The sequence below is a fragment of the Schistocerca americana genome, chromosome 2 (genome assembly GCF_021461395.2).
Source record: "Schistocerca americana isolate TAMUIC-IGC-003095 chromosome 2, iqSchAmer2.1, whole genome shotgun sequence".
NCBI lineage: Eukaryota > Metazoa > Arthropoda > Insecta > Orthoptera > Acrididae > Schistocerca > Schistocerca americana.
In genome coordinates this window covers 573,386,715-573,407,817 of record NC_060120.1, presented here as the reverse complement: position 1 = coordinate 573,407,817, position 21,103 = coordinate 573,386,715, and the positions used below count along the sequence as shown (strand labels likewise).

At 38.5% G+C, this 21,103-nt stretch overlaps 1 protein-coding gene across 1 annotated transcript in view; it reads right to left on the bottom strand.

Annotated features, from left to right (window-relative positions):
* The window catches only part of LOC124594191 (cytoplasmic dynein 2 heavy chain 1), a 786,854-nt gene that overhangs the window by 493,190 nt on the left and 272,561 nt on the right, over nucleotides 1-21,103 (bottom strand). Inside the window, exons 25-26 of the mRNA XM_047132551.1 lie at nucleotides 18,965-19,195; nucleotides 7,879-8,091 (exon numbers count right to left, since the gene is read on the bottom strand). Coding sequence (XP_046988507.1) covers nucleotides 7,879-8,091; nucleotides 18,965-19,195 — 444 coding nt within the window. The remainder of the gene's footprint in view (nucleotides 1-7,878; nucleotides 8,092-18,964; nucleotides 19,196-21,103) is intronic.

Here is a 21,103-nt window from a genome sequence, read left to right as displayed (position 1 = left end):
TGTTTGTTTTAAAAGTAAGATCTTCTTAAGCACATGTTAGTTTGTACTGACCCTCCTTTGCTTAGGACATTTCTGCCTGATATTTTCCTTTAGGCTGTAACATTACAATTGCTTTTACCTTCTGGTAGAGAATAAGACTACATTTGTAGGAAAATACTCACCCAGTGCCACAGAATTGATCAACTTATATGAAACAGGCCGCAGTATAAGGACACAGTTCAATGTTAAAAAAAAGTCATGGACTTACAAAACAATGATAAATAGTTTCTTAAGAATGCAAGCTGTCATGTTTACTTCATGTCACTGTAGTATTTTTCAGATTCTCTTCACTATAGTATGTTTGCAATAATGAATCCGATACAAGCAAATCTCTTGACCCTCCATGCAAACACCAAGATGTGGTGGTTCCTGTCCTGTCAGTGTTCGGCAACGATGTCAGAAGTGGAGGATGCAGTTGAGTGGGGCTATTCACTAGCGTTATTAGACATTATCGCATTGTCTGACTAACAGCTACCTGTCTCCATTCCACAGCACATTATTATCAAGTTTCTCAATAGGAAAGGTATTAAACTAGGTGAAATTCTCAGGAGGCTGACTGGAAAAGTCAAGGCTGAGTGTTTTCTTTTGCCAAGCGAACTGTGGAGTGCCATGAGCATGTTGAGAATGAAGGCCGTGAATACCGACCATGCACCATGCACCAGCATCGCAGACAATATTTGTGATGTTCAACAACTTCTTGAAGGTGAGAGGTGTTTCATGGTCTCTGAGATTGCAGATGAGGTCAGGATAAGTAATGACAGCACTTTTCCTGTTATAACAGATGAGCTAGGATTTAGAAAAGAGTGTGTCATGTGGGTACCATACTTTCTGACAACTGATCAAAAATTGTATGTGTGTAACTGTCTGTTGGCTAAATTTCTGGAGGGAAGAGTCTTCACCAGTGATTGCTGTCATCTGGCAAGGCCATAGCACTTTTTGTGTGGAGTGTTGTTATCAACTTCTTGCATGGATGTTGAACAATACACAATGCATACTATGGTTAGATTTTGAACAAGGTTAGACAGGCATATTGCCATTGACAACATAACTTACTGATAAAAGAAATGATCCCTCTACAACACAGCATGTGTCCCCATACAGCAGCCATAACCAAATAAAAATTGGATGATTTCAGTTGGAAAACACTTGAACACCATCATACCTATCTTTCTGTGACTTTCCTCAACTTCACTTGTACGAGGACAGGATATAAATTCTCTATGTTTTCTATTATCAGTGTCAACTGAAAACGGTCATCACAACATGGTAAAAAAATGAAATGTCATGTGGCTAAGGCCTCCCATCGGGTAGACCGTTCGCCTGGTGCAGGTCTTTCGATTTGACGCCACTTCGACGACCTGCGCGTCGATGGGGATGAAATGATGATGATTAGGACAACACAACACCCACTCCCTGAGCGGAGAAAATCTCCGACCCAGCCGGGAATCGAACCCGGGACCGTAGGATTGACATTCCGTCAAGATGACCACTCAGCTACTGGGGCCAGACAGAGACAACATGGTAAGACTTCTCTCTAACACAGATAATGGAAGTTAGCAAAGTTTGGAAAAATTTGAACAGAGAGGGCCAAACATTTTAATTCAAACCTTTGATCACAAGTTTTAAAGTCCAGATAATTAAATTCCTGCAGCGATGATCATCATCAGATACGTCACAATCATGACAGCAACAAACTATAAAAACACACAACAGTTGTGTATTCAAAACCTAAGATACAATACCATTCATGTACAAAACTGAACACTTTCAGTATAGGACACATACTTCTGCAGTTATATGTCTAACCACAGTTTTGATGTGATACAAATAAGAACAGCTCAGTATTGAAGCTCATGTAAGATGACAGGTACTTGGGATTTTGCATATGCTGGTGCTTTGTGTTCTTCTAGTTCATCATAGTTGTGATTTTGACAGATCTGAAGATGTTTTCGCTCCATAATCTTAATTACTTGCAAGTTTACAAAAAAAAAAAAAAAAAAAAAAAAAAAAGAATGTGATCTGAGATTTCAAATAAAATAATATGATTGCTCTAAGAATCTGGCTATTAACAGTTAGCAAATTCACTGGGGAAAATGTGTTTCAAAAGGAGAGGCCATGTAGAAAAATGAGCTGCACTTGTATTTTTTATTCTCAAATAAAAAAAAATAAAAAGTTTCTTTTACATCTGATTCACTCTTGGTTCGTGGATCTGTTTATTTAGTATGTTATGAATAGTGATCAGCAGGGGTGACGGCAAGGGGTGGGGGGCTATGGGGGCTATAGACCCCCCACTCCCAATGGATAAAATGACTTCAGAAATCAGCGAATATATTACTTCAACAGATTCAATTTTTTTTATATATAATTATGTAGCAATACAGGTTGCAATGTATTTCAAACACATTTTAACAAAAGAATAAGAGCAGCAAATAGCTTACTATATAAACCAATAAATATTATTTAACTTAAAATGGGTGTCTTATTATTTACTAATATACTTTGGATGTATATTAATGTACCACTTACAATAAACAAATAAGCTAAAAATGCCATTATGCCTACCAACACTTAAAATTGCTGACTCCAGACAAAAACTTCGTATCACCGGACATCTGAGTCAAATCGTATTATTTTCCTGGGCACACACATTCTGTAGATGCGTTGCAGTGAGATTATAATATCTTCCATGTTTAATAAAGTTTTTTTTACCCTGAACTCCAAAACAGTTACCAAAAACTACTTTAAGCAACACCAAATTATACCAATTTGTCGGTGGAGGACACCAACTCTCCTTTTGTTAAGTGATATCCCCCCCCCATCTCCCCCCATTGACCAGCTTCTCGAATCGTACCTGGTGATCAGTAGTTCGAAGATGATTAACAAATTTGATATTCTCTGCTATTCAACTGGCACAGGGAGAAACTTAATTACTTTCACTGAACACAGAATATACATTTGCTCATTCAAACAACACATTTGTAAGAGTTACATGGATCTGCATTCATACAAACTTTTACATCTACATCAACATCTATACTCTGCAAACCACCATGAGGTGCATGGCAGAGGGTACATCCCATTGTACAGTTATTAGTGTCTCCTCCTGTTCCATTCATGTATGGAATGCAGGAAGAATGATTGTTTGAATGTCTGTGTGTATGCAGTAATTATTCTAATCTAATTTTCAATATCCTTGGATTAGGAGTGATACATAAGGGGTTGTAGTATATTCCTACTGTAATCATTTAAAGGCAGTTCTTGAAACTTTGTTAATAGACTTTCTCAGCATAGTTTATGTCTATCTTCAAGAGTCTTCCAGTTCAGTTCCTTCAGTATCTCTGTGTCCCTCTCTCAGGGATTAAACAAATCTGTGATCTTTTGTGCTGCCCTACCCTGTATACATTCAATATCCCCTGTTAGGCCTATCTGGCATGAGTCCCACACACTAGAGCAGTATTCAAGAATGAGTCACACAAGTGATTTGTAAGCAATATCCTTTGTAGATTGATTGCACTTCCCCAGTATCCCACCAACAAACTGAAGTCTACCACCTGCTTTGCACACCTGCTGAACCTATGTGATCATTCCATTTCATATCCTGACAAAGTGTTACACCAAGGTCTACAATGTGTTACACCAAGGTATTTGTATGAGTTGGCCAAATTCAACAATGACTCATTCATATTATAGTCATAGGATACTACATTTTTTCCATTATGTGAAGTTTCTGAACATTTGAAGCAAGTTGCCAATCTTGGCACCACTGTGAAATCTTACTAATTACTGACTTAATATTTATGCAGTTTTTTTCAGATAGTACTTCATTATAGATAACTGCATCATCTGCAAATATCCTGATTTTACTATTAATATTGTCTGCTAGGTCATCAATATAAAACATGAACAGCTAGGGTCCCAACACACTTCCCTGGGACACACCCAAAGCTATTTCTACATCTGATGTTGACTATCCATCTGAGATAACATGTTGCATCCTTCCTAACAAAAAGGCCTCAATCCAACCACAAATTTCACATGATGCCTCATATGATCGTACTTTTGACAATAAGTGTAGGTATGGTACTGAGTCAAATGATTTTTGGAAATCAAGAAATACAGCATCTACCTTATTGCCTTGATCCAAAGCTTTCAGTATATCATGTGATAAAAATATGAGTTGGGGCGAATTGGGTTTCAAATGATCAATGCTTTTAAAATCCATGTTGGTTAGCACTGAGGAGGTCATTCTGTTAAGGTACCTCATTATGTTTTAACTCAGAATATGCTCTAAGATTCTTCAACAAATCAGTGTCAAGGATATTGGGCAGTAGTTTTGTGGATCACTTCTATTATACTTTCTGTACATGGGTGTGACCTATGCCTTTTTCCAAGAACTGGGCACTGTTTTTTGCTCGAGGGATCTATGACAAGTAATAGTTAGAAAAGGGGCTAACTCAGCTGCAAATTCAGCATAAAATCTGACAGGGATTTCATCGGGCCCCAAATCTCTGTTCAATTTTAAAGAATTCAACTGTTTCTCATCATTGCTGACACGAATACTTATTTCATTCATCTTTTCAGTGGTACGAAGATAACTTGGAGCAATTCTCCTGGGTTATCCTTTGTAAAGGAACTTTTGAAAATAGAGTTAAGTGTTTCAGCTTTTGTGCTACTATCCTCAATTTCAGTTCCTGTCTTATTCACTAGTGACTGGACAATAACTTTGGTGCCGTTAACAGCCTTTACATATGACAAGAATTTCTTTGGGCCCTGTAAATGGTCACTTGACAATATTCTACTGTGGTAGTCATTGAAGGCATCATGCATTGATCTCTTGACAGCGAAACATGTTTCATTCAGCATTTTACTGCATATAGCTCTACACTTTGTTTTACACCTATTGTGCAGTAATCTCCATTTCTTTAGGAGTTCCTTTACAGTGACCGTAGACCATGGAGGTTACCTCCCATCATGAACTGTTCTATTGTTTATATATAAATGTCCAGCACATGCTCAACTATTCTTTTAAACTCGAGCCAGAGTTCCTCTACATCTCCTGCCTTGTGCTGAAAGTTTCAAGTTCCTCAATGAAATGTTACACAACTGATTTTTTATCTAGTATACTGAACATATATATCTTTCTGATTATTTTCGTTCTCTTTGTATTTTGGTAATCATTCTTGTCACAACCATGTCATGGTCACTAATACCAGTTTCGAAGTGGGCATTCCCAAAGAGGTCAGGTCTATTTGTTGCCTTAGATCATTTCCATCATGAGTATGTTTCCTAACTATCTGTTCTATGTGGTTTTCAGAAAAAGAATTTAGTAAAGTTTCAGAGGATATCTTACCACACCCACCACTAACAAAACTGTGGTTTTCCCAGTTAACTGTTAGACAATTAAAGTCTCCATTGACTATTACAATATCATTGGGGAACTTATGTACAAGTGAACTGTGGTTTTTTCTTAAGTTTTTGGTTACATCAGGAGATGAGTCTGGTGGGTGGCAGAAGAATCCAATTATCATTTTACACCCACCCTTGATACTGAGTCTTGCACAAACGATCTCATATTTAGCTTCAGTTTCTATCCCGGTGGATAAATACACCACCCCCTTTTCCCATTTGCCTATCCTTTCAATATACACTTAAATTTTGCCTAAAAAATTCACTGCTATCCATTTCAGGTTTCAACCAGCTCTCTGTACCTAGTACTATGTGAGCTTCGCTGCTTTTCATGAGCACCTCAAACTCTCGCATTTTGTTGCAAATGTTTTGGCAGTTTACCATTAGGATTTTAATACTCTCACCTGTGGGAGGCACTTCTTTTGACCTTACACTGGCTTCTGGATTTCCTACTGCTATCGTTATCTGGATTGGATGGAGAGTTGCCTAATCTAAGAAACCCTTATGTGCACTCCATACACAGTCAGCTACTGAGTAGCAGCCTCTGATATGTAGTGTACACCTGGCCCAATTAGGGGAATGTCTACAGTTCTCAACCCTATTGCACAAGTCCAGGAAGTCACAGCCCAGCTTGTCACAGAACTCTGAAAGTCTCTGGCTCAATCCTTCGACTTAACTCGGGAACAATGTTGCAAATTGTGAGCTCCACTGAAACTCCATGTGAAGGCTGGTCAACCTTCTCTGCCAGTCACATGAATGACCCAAGAATGACCTCGGAGCCCAGATGACAGGCATCATTTGTTCCAACATGTGCCACAATCTGCAACTAGGTGTACCCTGTTCCTTCAATGGCTGCTGGAATAGCCTCTTCAACATGTTGAATGAGACCATTTCCTGAAGGGCTAGCATCATTTGTCATACGTTTGAACTGCTGACGATATACAGACCCTTACCCTTTTGCATTTACCTCCTCCTGAAACCAGACAAAACAGGTTTCCCCAAAAACAGGTGAAGGGAGTTTTACTGGCTCAGTTTTCCATTTCAATGAAAGACAGAACCCGAAACCTGTTGGTTAGGGGGATCGGTACAACACCCTGAGCCCTCCTGGTCCCCATCCACCATATACAGGACACCTAGATCTACCACTGAGACGTTGATCACAGTTAAATGGACAAGTAATGACAGATTCTGTACTTTCTGCAGAGGAGACAGGATCCACGGTACAGGTATCACAGGTGAGCGACTCTTGGGAGTGCTTCCAACACACCAATTCACAGCAACTGCCAATTGTCTGATAGTAGTAGGGTCGATTCAAGCTACTTATGAACATCAACCAACTCATCCTGTGTTCAAAAGCAGCATTCACAGTGTGGCTGTATTTTGGCTGGTGCAATGTAGTGTATGGTACTGAACAATTAACTTTAAATTAAGTCTGTTTCAAACAGTTGCTAATTCCCTATACAAATTGAAGCAAATTCACAAAATGAGATTTCTATTAACACAACACAAAAACCTATGGTAAAAACTATTAGTTTCCTAAAATGTTTTGAGGTTAGTTATAGTTGTTAGCAGACTTGAAAACAGAGTTAATTTTTGATAAATGCAGATAATATATATGGGGCTACTCATCTTTAAGGGAAAACTAGATGTAACCAATATGTTAGTTAGAAAGTCTGCTACAGTAATTAAATCACAAATGCCAATTTGCTATAAATTGCTCGTGGGTTCTGCAAAGGACAATGGTAGCTTCCAGAAATTCCCAAAAACGAACATTTATTTGTGTTGATATACAATGAAATTCAGGGGTGATGTATTCTTTGGCAGAACTGTGAACCACAAATATTGATTTGCTACAAAATAAAATACGAATCCAAAACACTCCTACCAGTAACTTACAAAAATATAGTTTTGTAAGCACCCAGAAATCTCAAGATAACCTATTTCTCATGTAACGGTACAATGAAATTAGAGAACGATTGTTTTGAAAGAGAACAGGGCTACCGTTCTCAAAGATTTTAAAGAGCACGATTAAGCCTAGAATTAACCATAATAATTTGAGTTTATCACCGTGGCACTTGCAAATGTTTGGAATTTTACAATATATCACAATACAAATGGGTACTGATACAATCAATGAAAGATTATGCAGAAGCAATGTGAACAGTAAAACACGTCAATCTAGGACTTTAAATCAGCACACAATCTAGTACATATGTTCTTATATATAAATAAACACATGTGCCATATGGATTTTTCATTTAGCTGAATATTGCACATTTCTAAACTGGTGTGCCAAAGAAGAACACTGAAGAGTGACTTTTCAGGCACGTTACTTTGTGATTACATAGAATATATGATCATAAAATACTTCTTCATTAATGTAGCAAAACAGCAATCACATGCATGGTAAATCCACAGAACCCAAATACAAACCTTTAATGAATTGTGCAGCATTGGCAATGTTCCTGATGAAATAGCCTTTTCACATTTCTCTGTGAAGTGTATATTTTCAGCAAGGCATAGAATCTGGGCAGGATATTTGTTGGGATCAGCTCCTGAAGCATTTTGATGTATATCCAACAAACACTCAGTCAGAAGTCTCTGTAATGTTGACTGTATCTCACTCAGAAGATCACTGAGCCATTTCTGAAAACACCAGGAAAAAATGTAATAGAAAGAAAGCAAAATTTATCAGTGACGTAACAAATAGTATTCAAATACTTGTTGGCTGAGCAGAAGAAACTGTCGGATCATGGGAATGAATGTACATACTGGAATGAAAACACAAAATTCAGAGCCAAATATCTTTTAAACCATAAAAACTGCATCACAGAATCAGATGGCTGCTGGTGAAATATGAAGTTCACAAAAAATTTTGAGATTTGCATTAATTAAAGAACATTTACAACTACATACATAGTCTGCAAGCTGCTGTACAATGTGTGGTGGAGGATATACCACATATCACTACCACTCATTTCCTTTCCTTACCTGTTCCACTCACAAACAGAGTGAAGGAAAAACAACTAAGTGCTTCCATATGTGGCCTAATTTCTCATATCTTATCTGTGTGGTCCTTACAAGAAATGTACATTGGTGACAGAAGAATCATCCTGAGTCAGCTTCAAATGCTGGTTCTCTAAATTTTCTCAATAATTTTTCTCAAAAAGAGCATCGCCTTCCCTCCAGGGATTCCCATTTGAGTTCTAGCAGCATTTCTGTAATACTAGCATGTTATTTGAACCTACTGGTAACAAATCTAGCAGCATGCCTCTGAATTGCTTCAATATCTTCCTTTAATCCAACCTAATGGGGATCCCAAACTCTCACACAGCACTCAAGAATAGGTCACACTAGCATCCTATACGTAGTCTGCTTTAAAGAAGAACCACACTTAACTAATATTCTACCAATAAACCAAAGTCAACCATTCACCTTCCTTACCCCAACCCTCACATTCTCATTCCATTTCATATTGCTTTGCAGTGTTATGCTCAGATATTTAAACAATGTGACTGTGGCATGCAAAATGCTACTAATGCTGTATATGAAAACACGAGTTTGTTTTTCCTGCTTAAACTTAAATTTTTCTACATTTGGAATTAGCTGTCATTCATTACACCAACTAGAAATTTTGTCTGAGGCATCTTGAATAGTACTACAGTTATTCATCTGTGACACCTTCCCTTACACAACAGCATTAGCAAACAACTGCAGATTGCTGCCCACAGCTATCTGTCACATCATTTACGATACAGAAAATAAGAGTAGTCCTATCACACTTCCCTGGGGTGCTCCTGATGGTACCCTTGTCTCTGATGAACAATCACCATCAAGTACAAGATACTGGGTTCTCTTAATAATTACTTAATTAATTTGTCTTCAAAAAAGTGCCATATCATGTGTGTTCAAGGCATATGAAACATGTGAGAGGACATTTTTGATGGAATGTGGAGCCTGATGGATTTGAGACAAGCAATTTGACAAATATTAGGCACCATTACAACCACAGAGGCAGATGGGTCCAAATACACAGAGTATGCACAAATGTTAGCAAGACATTTCAAGATACCATGAAACTTGGTGCCAGTCACTAAACAACAAATTCCATAATTGTATAAGCAATACTGAGCACTAGTAGAAGGCAGGAAACGTTGTTTATTCTTTCACAAGCTGTGACATGGTCACAAATAGAACAGTGATCCAGAAAATGTACTATAAACTTCTTTACGTCTATCTATGATCACTCACTAGATAGGTCCTCAGACTACCAGCTTCGGTCTGCAATAACCATTTTCAGATCTGTTTAAAAAACATGTCCTAATATAATGGAGCCATTGTGGCATTGTCAAAAGATAAACACAAAATATCTTTTGATGATGCCACTGTGGCTCCATTATATTAGGACACGTTTTCGAAATGGACATGACATTGGTCATTGTTGATCTTGCTGACTAAAACTGGTAGTCTGAGGACCTAACTAGCTAGTGATCACAGACACAAATAAAGAAAGTTGTTCATTCCCCTATGTGTGAAATAATGATTGCTTGGAGTCATTAGTCTTGAAAGTCTGAAAATCCAGGAAGAGAATGCAAATATATTAATCTATTTATACACAAAAAAACAATGCTGTAAAATTTCTGGTCATTTGTAACCCATTTTTGAGTCCACCTGACAATGTGAATAAATTTGTTCGAGGGTATAAGTAAAATTAAAGTAGCCAAGTTGCATCTGAAGTGGAATTTGATATTTCGGTATCATTGAATCCAACTAGTGTAATTAAGCAGCTAAATTATTTTTGTAAATCCTTTCTAGGGTTCAATGATGAAGGGCAATATGAAGTTAATGGGAAATGCTAAATAACTTTTACATGGCATGGAAGGCTTCATCACTGCAGTAAGGTTTGGTCAATAAATTATCCGTCCAGTTCAGTGTCCACTGAACCTATTACTCACTGTATTTAGTTTTTTATTTTGATCAATGTTCAGTGGCCTATAAGTTGTGTTATTCGTTGACATTAGCTGCATCTGGGCGTTGAAATATCTCAATGGTAACAGGTGAAAATTTGTGCCGGAGTGAGACTCAAACCAGAATTTCCATCTTTATGCAAACAGTCATCTTAACTGCCTTTCCCATCCAAGCAAGCTTACCCTTGCAGCCCATATTCTCAGCCTGTTGTAGCGTCACATAAGCATAAACCACTTACTCAAAGGTCCCCGATTCCCGTAAGAGACCAGGCATGTTATGCATCCACAGTGAAAAAAGGGTTATTGATGGTAGTCACCTGATCAAAGCTGAAAATTACCAATACTTCTTCTCATGAGAAAGTAAGAGCATTGTTGGAAAGGTGGCTAACTAATCAAGAATAAGTGAAGCACAGATTATGATTAGAAATAACCCTCAAAATATCACTAAGATACAACTCAAAAAGTCCCTAAAATGATGACATAAATTAACTAGCCAATGCCTGAGTATTAAATTTTTATATATTGGAAATTCTAACAATTTTTGGTAAGCTGTACAGTATTAAACATTTGCAACAGTCCACAGTGATGCAGGCTGTCTCCAATTAACACTGTTCTATTGGCAAAAGCTTTGTTTATTTTTCAAAACAAAATTATTGAAAAGGATTGTAGCAATAGGATACATTTGCATAGCATGTATCAAAGAGAGCTCTTATTTGTACAGCAATCAGACCCTTGTCTTGATACAGTAGGCTCTATACAAATGTAAGGAAACATCTATAAATCTGTACATGGAAATATACACTCAAATGTTAGCTGTGGAGAATGATTGCTATTAAAAATACTTTTTGTGCAACTTTAACACGAAAGCATAATAGAGCTTTATATTTCCAACATCATGATACTTTACTAAGTAGAACCTGACAACTTCCACATTCTCATAAACCAGGTATGTAAGCAGAATTTACACTCATTTTCTTCAAGCCTGTAAGCTTACTTTTAAAGATGTTAGCAGCTTCTTTCAGGATGGTGAACACTCTTGCATGCAAGATGGCAAGGAGGATAGGTCCTCATGACTGAAAAGTGAGACTAGCTACGAGTGTAGATGCAATGTCTTCACACAGGATAACGCACCAAAGTCTTTTCCTTGGGCACACTTCTCACAGATTCAAACACTTTTGTACGCATACCAATGGTCACTAACGAACAGTAAAAAACCCTTGATTCTTCCAGAAAGTGCCATGCGGTGAGGGCCTCCCATTGGGTAGACCATTTGCCCGGTGCAAGAGTTTTGGGTTGACACCACTTGGGCGACTTGCGTGTAGATGGGGATGAAAGGATGATTATATGGATAACACAACACCCAGTCCCTGAGGGGAGAAAATCTCTGACCCAGACGGGAATCAAATCTGGGCCATTAGGTAGGACATTCCATCACGTTGACAACTCAGCTACCAGGGGCAGACATTCTTCCAGAGGCAGAATGCAACATGATCACTTTTCAGAAAGCAAGTTGTCAGAATTTTGTTTTTGGCATTTACTAGATGGTTCACTTCAATTGGAGGATGTTCATCAGTGTTCTCAAACACTTGATTTCTAGATCAAACTGATAAATCCAGATTTCATCAACAAGAGTAATATATGGCACACATTTAGAGGTGCTCTTAAAGAATACTCACAAGATTTCTTCGCACAATTTCATATCAATGCTCTTTCACTCATCAGAAAAAAAAAACGAGATATTCATCACATTGAAACTTTTCTGACTTGGACACAGACAAGTAAGATTTCAGACGAGAATTTTGATTTAATTTGTAGCATAACTTTCAGGTCAGAATGCTATCAAACATCATTTCAAATGTCCTGTCTCCTACTTGTCCTCCAGTGAAGCCCTTCTTCTTCGGGATTAGAAAAAAAAACACATAAATACTTCTTCACAGGATGTTGAGAGTTTCCTGAAATTCTCCTGCAACTGCATAGTGCTTTACGACTCAATTAACTGACTACTGAAATCATAATAATTGTACAACAGGTGTTCCCCTTCCAGTTTAAAGCTGACAGTGACTGAGTGTTGAGCAGAAGGGAAAAAACTCAGCCTTGGCACCAACTATAATAACTAGTAAAAGTTCATAGTAGTATGGATCACTTAATAAATGTGCTATTCTTAGCCTACTCACAGAAAGTGAGAATTAACATTCCATTAGAAAACTCTTCTCAAAACTTTTGCAGTGAATCACTCAATACAAAATGGTATCAGCAAATATATACTGCACGACAAAAAAGTGAAGCCCCATGAATACACAACATTGGTGTGTCTGTAAATGACTGGGGTTGCAATTCTGGTGTTACAGGTGGAACAGTTTTCAGAGTGAATTAGTGTTGTTTGTGTTTAGGACTGTTATCAGAACTGGTAGGGATCTATAGTGCATGAACAGCATCAGATGTTGAGTGATCACTAAGAAGGGCAAGGAGATGCCACTCAGTGCCACCTACTTGTGTGAAACAGCATTATTAGCACCTGAAAAATTTTGAAACACCACGGTGTGGGTCTTCAAATTGCAGCGGATTGAATTCTGCAAAAACCGTACTTATGGAATATTCGGATACGACAGTGACCTGAAGTTGGATGCATAAAAACATGAAGGCACGCTAATACATCAATAAAGTTCTGGTCAATCACATCTGACCATCACAAAGGAAGATCGCCATATAACACTTCCACATCGGCACCTGCAATCAAAAAAGCAGTAATGGACTCCCTACAACAAGCCGTATCATGCTGCACCATTGGTCATAAAATAGCAGCAGCCAGACTATGGAATTACTGTCCCATGCATAGGCTGTTACTAACATCACAATACATACAGCTGTGTTTGGAGTAGTGACGTGACCAGGAAGCACAGAGTGCTAATGAATGGCATCACACTGCACTCAGCAATCAACTGTATCTCTGCACTACCCCAGATGAACATCATCAATAAGTAAGATGGTCACCTAGGTCGCATTCTTCCAATGTAATGGAGAGGAACAGTGGCATTTCCCCTGACATCATGCTGCAGAGAGCTCTCAGCTATGACTTCACATCATAGCTGGTAGCGGCAGATGGAAATCAAATGGTACAACAGTATGTCACGGACATACTGCATCCGCACGCACGCACACATGCTTGCACTTGCGAACGTGTGTCTGTTGTTGATGAAGGCTTTAAAGACCGAAAGCTTTAACTGTGTGTGCCTATCTGTGACTCAGCATCTCCTCTACATGGTGAGCGGCAACTTTCCTTCTCATAATAGTGTTACATCTACACCCAAATTTATGTCTACAATACAGTGCAAACCACTGTGAAATGTATTGCACAGAGTACTTCCCATTGTGTCATTATTAGGGTTTCCCTATTTCATTACTTTAGCCTTATTTTCTCAGTCCAAATGAGAGCAATATGTAGGAGATTGAATATTCCTATATTCCTCATTTAATATTGGTTCTTGGAATATTGTAAGCAGGGGATTGGGGAAAAGTTGGCATTTATCTTCACGTGTCTACCAGCTCAGGGTTTTCAGGAGCTACAAGAGGCTCTTCTGTAAGTCAAAGAAATCTGTGGCATTCCTGCTGCCCTTCTTTATGTACGTTCAATATCCCTTGTTACTCATATTTGTTATGGGACCCACATACAGTGTACATTGAATGGATAGGCTGATGGGAAATAGAGGTAACATATTTGTTGCCAAAGACAAAAAAAAAAAACTCATTTCTACCAAGATATAAACTGAGACTGCATATGAGATTGCTTGGGAAAGACTGAGTATCAAAAGTGGGTATAAACTTGTAATTAGATCTTTCTGTTGACCAGCATACTCACCCTGTATACAATTGGGCACTTTAAGGAAAAGCTCAGTTCACTAGTAAATAAGTTCTACAATCATACCACCATCACAACACTCTAATAAGTGATGGATGTGATATGAAATCCTGTGAAACATTATTAAATGCCTTCTCTGAAAACTATCTTCAACAGATAGTATGGAAGTGCACTGATGACAGATATACATTTGATATACTGGCCAAAAGTACAGACCCGATCTCTCTTAGGATGTCTGTATTGAAATTGGTAACAGCAACTTAGAAGCAGTTGAAGATACAGTGAATACCAATGTAGACTGAATTACATAAAAAGATTAATATGTTCAGCAAACTAGATGAAAACACAGTACTGTCATATTTCAATGACACTCTTGAAACATTTAGCCCCGGTCAGAAGCATGCAGAAGAACAATGGCTCGACTTTCAGGAGAATAGCTGACATTGTGCACGACAGATGTATACCTACCAGAACAGTTCTTGATAGGAGGGACCCTTCGTGGTATAGTTAACATAAAGTGACTTCTAAAGAAACAGAGACTGTTGCATAATAGGTGTACAACAAATCGTGCCACAAAATGTGGCTGTCAAAAGAGTAATGTGTGAAGCCTTCATAATAACCACTAACTTCTAGAGAAACAGAGACTATTGCATAGTAGGTGTACAACAAATCATGTGCCACGAAATGTGGCTGTCAAGAGGGCAATGTGTGAATCCTTCATAATAACCATTCACACAATATTAGCAAAAGATCTCTAACAAAGTCCAAAGAATTTCTGCCCATATATAATAGAGTCTGTTAGTAGCACACAACTTAAGTGTCCAGATGTGACAAGGCCTGAAATTGAGGGTGACAAAGCAAAACAGAAATGCTGAAGTCCATTTTAAAATATTCATTCACAAACGAAAATGCAGGAGTATTGCTCCAATCTAATTCCACGCCAGTACAAAGATGAGTGAAATTGGTATTAGTGTCATTGCCTCATAGTGTCTTTGCCTCTGATTTCAGAAGTCTTCAGTATTAATATACTTGTCTATGCTGTATCTTGCTTATGTTTAAAAGTTAATGGAACTGATTCATGCAACATCTGCTGTGTTTGGCCTATATAATTCTCAACTGCTGCATACTAAGTAGCAGCATTGTGTTCACATACATGAACCTCTATCTGTAGAGCACATTCTATAATAAATATGAATGCAGTCACAATGACACTGAATTGGCACTGAGATATAAACAGCAGCAATTTAATGTGACTGAGGAAGCAACAATTTTTTTTTTATAAAAAAAGGAGCTGCAGAATGATAATCTGCCGCTGTTTTCATAATAGTTAATTGCATTGTCTCAAGAAGCAATCTATTTTGCAAAAGAGAAACCAACAATTTTGAATTACCCTTGCAGCATTGGCAGCCAAAATTTTAAATAGATATGATACTTTTGTCTGATTATGTACGAGGGCAGTTCAATAAGTAATGCAACACATTTTTTTTCTGAAACAAGGGTTGTTTTATTCAGCATTGAAATACACCAGGTTATTCCCCAATCTTTTAGCTACACAACACTATTTTTCAACGTAATCTCCATTCAATGCTACGGCCTTACGCCACCTTGAAATGAGGGCCTGTATGCCTGCACGGTACCATTCCACTGGTCGTACTGCATCAATAACTTCTTCATCATCCGTGTAGTGCCTCCTACGGATTGCGTCCTTCATTGGGCCAAACATATGGAAATCCAACGGTGCGAGATCGGGGCTGTAGGGTGCATGAGGAAGAACAGTCCACTAAAGTTTTGTGAGCTCCTCTCGGTTGCGAAGACTTGTGTGAGGTCTTGCATTGTCATGAAGAAGGAGAAGTTCGTTCAGATTTTTGTGCCTACGAACACGCTGAAGTCGTTTCTTCAATTTCTGAAGAGTAGCACAATACACTTCAGAGTTGATCGTTTGACCATGGGGAAGAACATCGAACAGAATAACCCCTTCAGCGTCCCAGAAGACTGTAACCATGACTTTACCGGCTGAGGGTATGGCTTTAAACTTTTTCTTGGTAGGGGAGTGGGTGTGGCGCCACTCCATTGATTGCCGTTTTGTTTCAGGTTCGAAGTGATGAACCCATGTTTCATCGCCTGTAACAATCTTTGACAAGAAATTGTCACCCTCAGCCACATGACGAGCAAGCAATTCCGCACAGATGGTTCTCCTTTACTCTTTATGGTGTTTGGTTAGACAACGAGGGACCCAGCGGGAACAAACCTTTGAATATCCCAACTGGTGAACAATTGTGACAGCACTACCAACAGAGATGTCAAGTTGAGCACTGAGTTGTTTGATGGTGATCCGTCGATCATCTTGAACGAGTGTGTTCGCACGCTCCGCCATTGCAGGAGTCACAGCTGTGCATGGCCGGCCCACACGCAGGAGATCAGACAGTCTTGCTTGACCTTGCGGCGATGATGACACACGCTTTGCCCAACGACTCACCGTGCTTTTGTCCACTGCCAGATCACCGTAGACATTCTGCAAGCGCCTATGAATATCTGAGATGCCCTGGTTTTCTGCCAAAAGAAACTCGATCACTGCCCGTTGTTTGCAACACACATCCGTTACAGACGCCATTTTAACAGCTCCGTACAGTGCTGCCACCTGTCGGAAGTCAATGAAACTATACGAGATGAAGCGGGAATGTTTGAAAATATTCCACAAGAAATTTCCGGTTTTTTCAACCAAAATTGGCTGAGAAAAAAAATGTGTTGCATTACTTATTGAACTGCCCTCGTAGTTTTCATTTTTTATGTCCAAGTTCAGATTTTATATTTAATTGCACTAAAATTATTGAAGCTCTTATTCTTAAATGTGTAATACAATAAATTAATAACAAATTTTGAACAACAGCTGAGCTAATTCTAATTGTAGTGTACAATACAAAGTGTGTGTGTGTGTGTGTGTGTGTGTGTGTGTGTGTGTGTGTGTGTGTCTTCCATATTTCCTCCTAAATCCCTGGACTGACTTCAACCAAACTTCGTACACATACTACTTACTGTCTGGAATGAAGTACTGTGTGGGTAAGAACCAGCTTCCATTGGACTGACATAGGAGACAGACAGAGAGAGGATGGAGGATAAAATGGGCAAAGGAAGGGAGGAGGAAGTGATGGACAGAGAGGTGGGAGGAGGAGATGGACAGAGAAAAGGGGGAAGGGAGAGATGGACCAAGAGAAGGGGAAGGAGGAGCTGAACAGTGAGAGGCGGAGGAGGAGATGGACACAGAGATAGTGGAGGGTGAGATATGAAGGGGTGAGGAGGGGACTGAATGAGAGGGGGGACAGAATGAGACAGATTGGGGTGAAGAGGCAATTGAAAGAGAGAGGGGGAAGGAAGAGATGGACAGAGAAATGGGGGAATACAGAGGTGGACAGAGAGAGGGTAGAGCAGGAGATCGGCAGAGACAGTTGAGGAGAAAATGGACAGAAACAGTGTGTGAGGAGGAGACGGACAGAGGGAAAGTTGGTTGGTTGGTTGGTTTGGGGGAGGGGACCAAATAGTGAGGTCAACAGTCCCATCGGCTTAGGGAAGGATGGGAAAGTAGATCGGCCATGCCCTATCAAAGGAACCATCTAGTCATTTGCAAGAAGCAATTCATGGAAATCATGGGAAACCTAAATCTGGATGCCAGACACAGGTCTGTACCATTGTCCTCCCGAAAGCGAGTCCAGTCAGGGAGAAGGGAGAGGACAATATGGACAGAGAGAAGAGGCAGGAGGATATGTGTGTAACGTATGATGCAAATGCGAATGCAGCTCAAGCTTTGGACAAAAAGCTAGTATGTGTGTGTCTATATATATACATTTGAAAATGCATTTCAATACTTGCATCAATAAATAAAATATTAATCAAACAATGATCTTTTGAGATAGGCTGGATGTAATTAGTCTTATTATTTTTAACTGTAGCAAATGATTATTGTAAAAGCCATGATGACATTTATTCGTACTTAACACATCAGTTTGCACTGATGACTATGCCAGCACACTACCCTGATGTAACAAAACTTAATCAAATATAATTTACAAAGTTGTTCCAACAACAATGTTGCAGGCTGGATTTATGGAATGAATAACTTCATAGTGTTAACATTCAATGAACTTTTGTATATAGTGACCAGCTTTTCTTAAAATGTGGAAATACTATTAAGGGTAGTTGCTAAAAGTTGTGAGAAGAAACGTTAGAAAACTATCATTTGATCTCCACTCGGCTTGTGACACTATTATCATGGAAACTGCTAAGACTGATAAGAAAATGTGAAGCAAACCTAAATCTACTGATTTTACAATTCAGTTATTGTCACCCTTATGATAAACCCTGTTTATAACAATTTCTCCAGCCGGCCGAAGTGGCCGTGCGGTTAAAGGTGCTGCAGTCTGGAACCGCAAGACCGCTACGGTCGCAGGTTCGAATCCTGCCTCGGGCATGGATGTTTGTGATGTCCTTAGATTAGTTAGGTTTAACTAGTTCTAAGTTCTAGGGGACTAATGACCTCAGCAGTTGAGTCCCATTAAAAAAAAAAATCTCCACCTCACTGTGCATTGTACTTTAAACTGACTGGATAATAGTAAAAATTAATAACAAGGCACCAAGAACATCCCATTTTATCAGAACATTATGGATAATTTCTGGTACTCTTCATCACCATATTTATACTTACTTCTACATCATTACTGATGCTAACAGCTTTCTTTAATGTTACAATTTCACCTTCAAGAGAATGCACTGCAGTCACCAACTGTCCAGAGCTGTCCAAACTGACTGTATGTACACCAGCAAATAATTTACGTAAGTGAGCCTGGATTACTCGTTCCCTTGTTGACTGACCAAGTACTTCAAGAAGATCATCATCACTAAGAAAATAAAACCGAGGAAATGCTGAACGCTTCTCCTGTAACAAATAAGATTAGGATATATGATTATAGACTTCAGTTACACTTCACATGGGATATCATAAAAACTATTTATGGCTGTTCTGAAATATGAGCATTTATATAAAAAAAAAGCATTGAGTTAGTACAAATTTGGTACGGTACACACAGAAGATTGATGGAGATGGAGATGGAAATGGAGAAGATGGAGAAGGCCTGGTAAAATGTGGGAGAGCACAGATAGAGCACCAAACCTTAAGTGAGAGATCAAATAGCAATACGGAGTGGATGAACAAATCTTCATAGAAAACAAACACCCATAAAAAAATCTTTTAGTCATGTGAAATTCTATATAGAAACAGAGCTAGAAACTGATTCAAATAAATAGGAAAATTTAAGAATCAAAAAGCTGTAATTAGATACTGTGTACTGGCTATGGGTGTCACTTTCACTTTTGGACTGCTAATGGCTGCAATTAACTCACAGAAATTAACTAGAAGAAGAGAGGAGCAGTAACCAGGAAACAAATTCATGAACCCACAGTCATCTTGGACCATGCACGTATGGTTACCATAAAAGAAGACATGAGCAATACACAATAAATGACAACATTTATAACTTGCTGATTTCTTTTTTCAGTCTTGGCTCTTCAGGCTATTTTCATTGGTACAATTTGGCTTGCTTTTGATGTCATAACCAAATACCCAAGTTTTTCACCTGTTAAAACTTTCTTTTGAAGTTCTGCATTGCTGTCGACTTCATACACTAACTCCTGAGTGATGTCTACTTCACGTCATCTTTGGTTGAAATTCAACAATTTCAGAAGACACTTTGCTGCTACACGATTTATGCCAAAACCAGCCAAGAAAACTGCTTGGCATGAGTCAAACGATATGCTGGAATCATCAGCAACCTCTCTGATGGTGATTCGACAATTTTCCAGAACTAGTTTCTTTACTTCTTCCAGACTGTCATCAGTAACTGATGTGCTAAGGAGTCTAAGGTCAGTCATCATCTTCAATGTCTTCTCGACCCTCTTTGAAATGTTTATACTACCCACAAAATCTTGTCTGACTCATAGCAGATTTGCCAAAAGCCAAGGTCAACATTTTGAATGCAGTGCTGCACTTAACTCCATTTTTCAAGCAAAATTTAATGCAAATTCTTTGGGCCATCTTTGCGAAAGTAAAAATTCCTTGAGCACTTGAAGACATGTATAACATGTATAACAATATCAACAATAAGTAAATATTCAAAACAGCTGAAAATGCAGACATGCATCAGAAACATGGGTACCACCAAGACAGAAAAAATTTTGAAAATCAAATGTGTAAAACCCATGATATTAAAACAATTCCCATTACTTTTTGATCACACCTTGTATATGTAGTTATTTGGGTGCCTTTTAATAATATCTGTGACACCTGTCTATCCCACTGTAGAAAACAAACTTTATAAAACTCTTGAAGTTCTATCAAACGCAAGCAGCACAACACTAAGGATATCATTACCTTCTTCTCATTAACAATTCCAATACTTTAGAAATTATTCCTAAAACAAAAAATTGGAAATATTGGTCAGGCATAGTTTGGTTGTTTTAGCTGTGCAGCTGCCCTCCAGTCAGATTATGGATGAGTTATCTTTGAGCATAACATGAATTTTTTAACAGGTATACATAATATAAACATGTGGTATTAGCCCTACACCTACTTTGCCTCTGATTGATTTGGAATTTCAGCACATGGTAAAGTTCTGAACAAAGAAAATGGAAAGATTAATGATTACTCCACAGAATTGAGGATTTCTTTCTTTCCTTACCAAATGGAAGGATTAATGATTATATCCTGGAACTGAGAGTTTATTTCTTTCCTCATCAAGATTAATCTAAAATGCAAGAACATTTGTGGCTTAGGCACTGAACAACACTA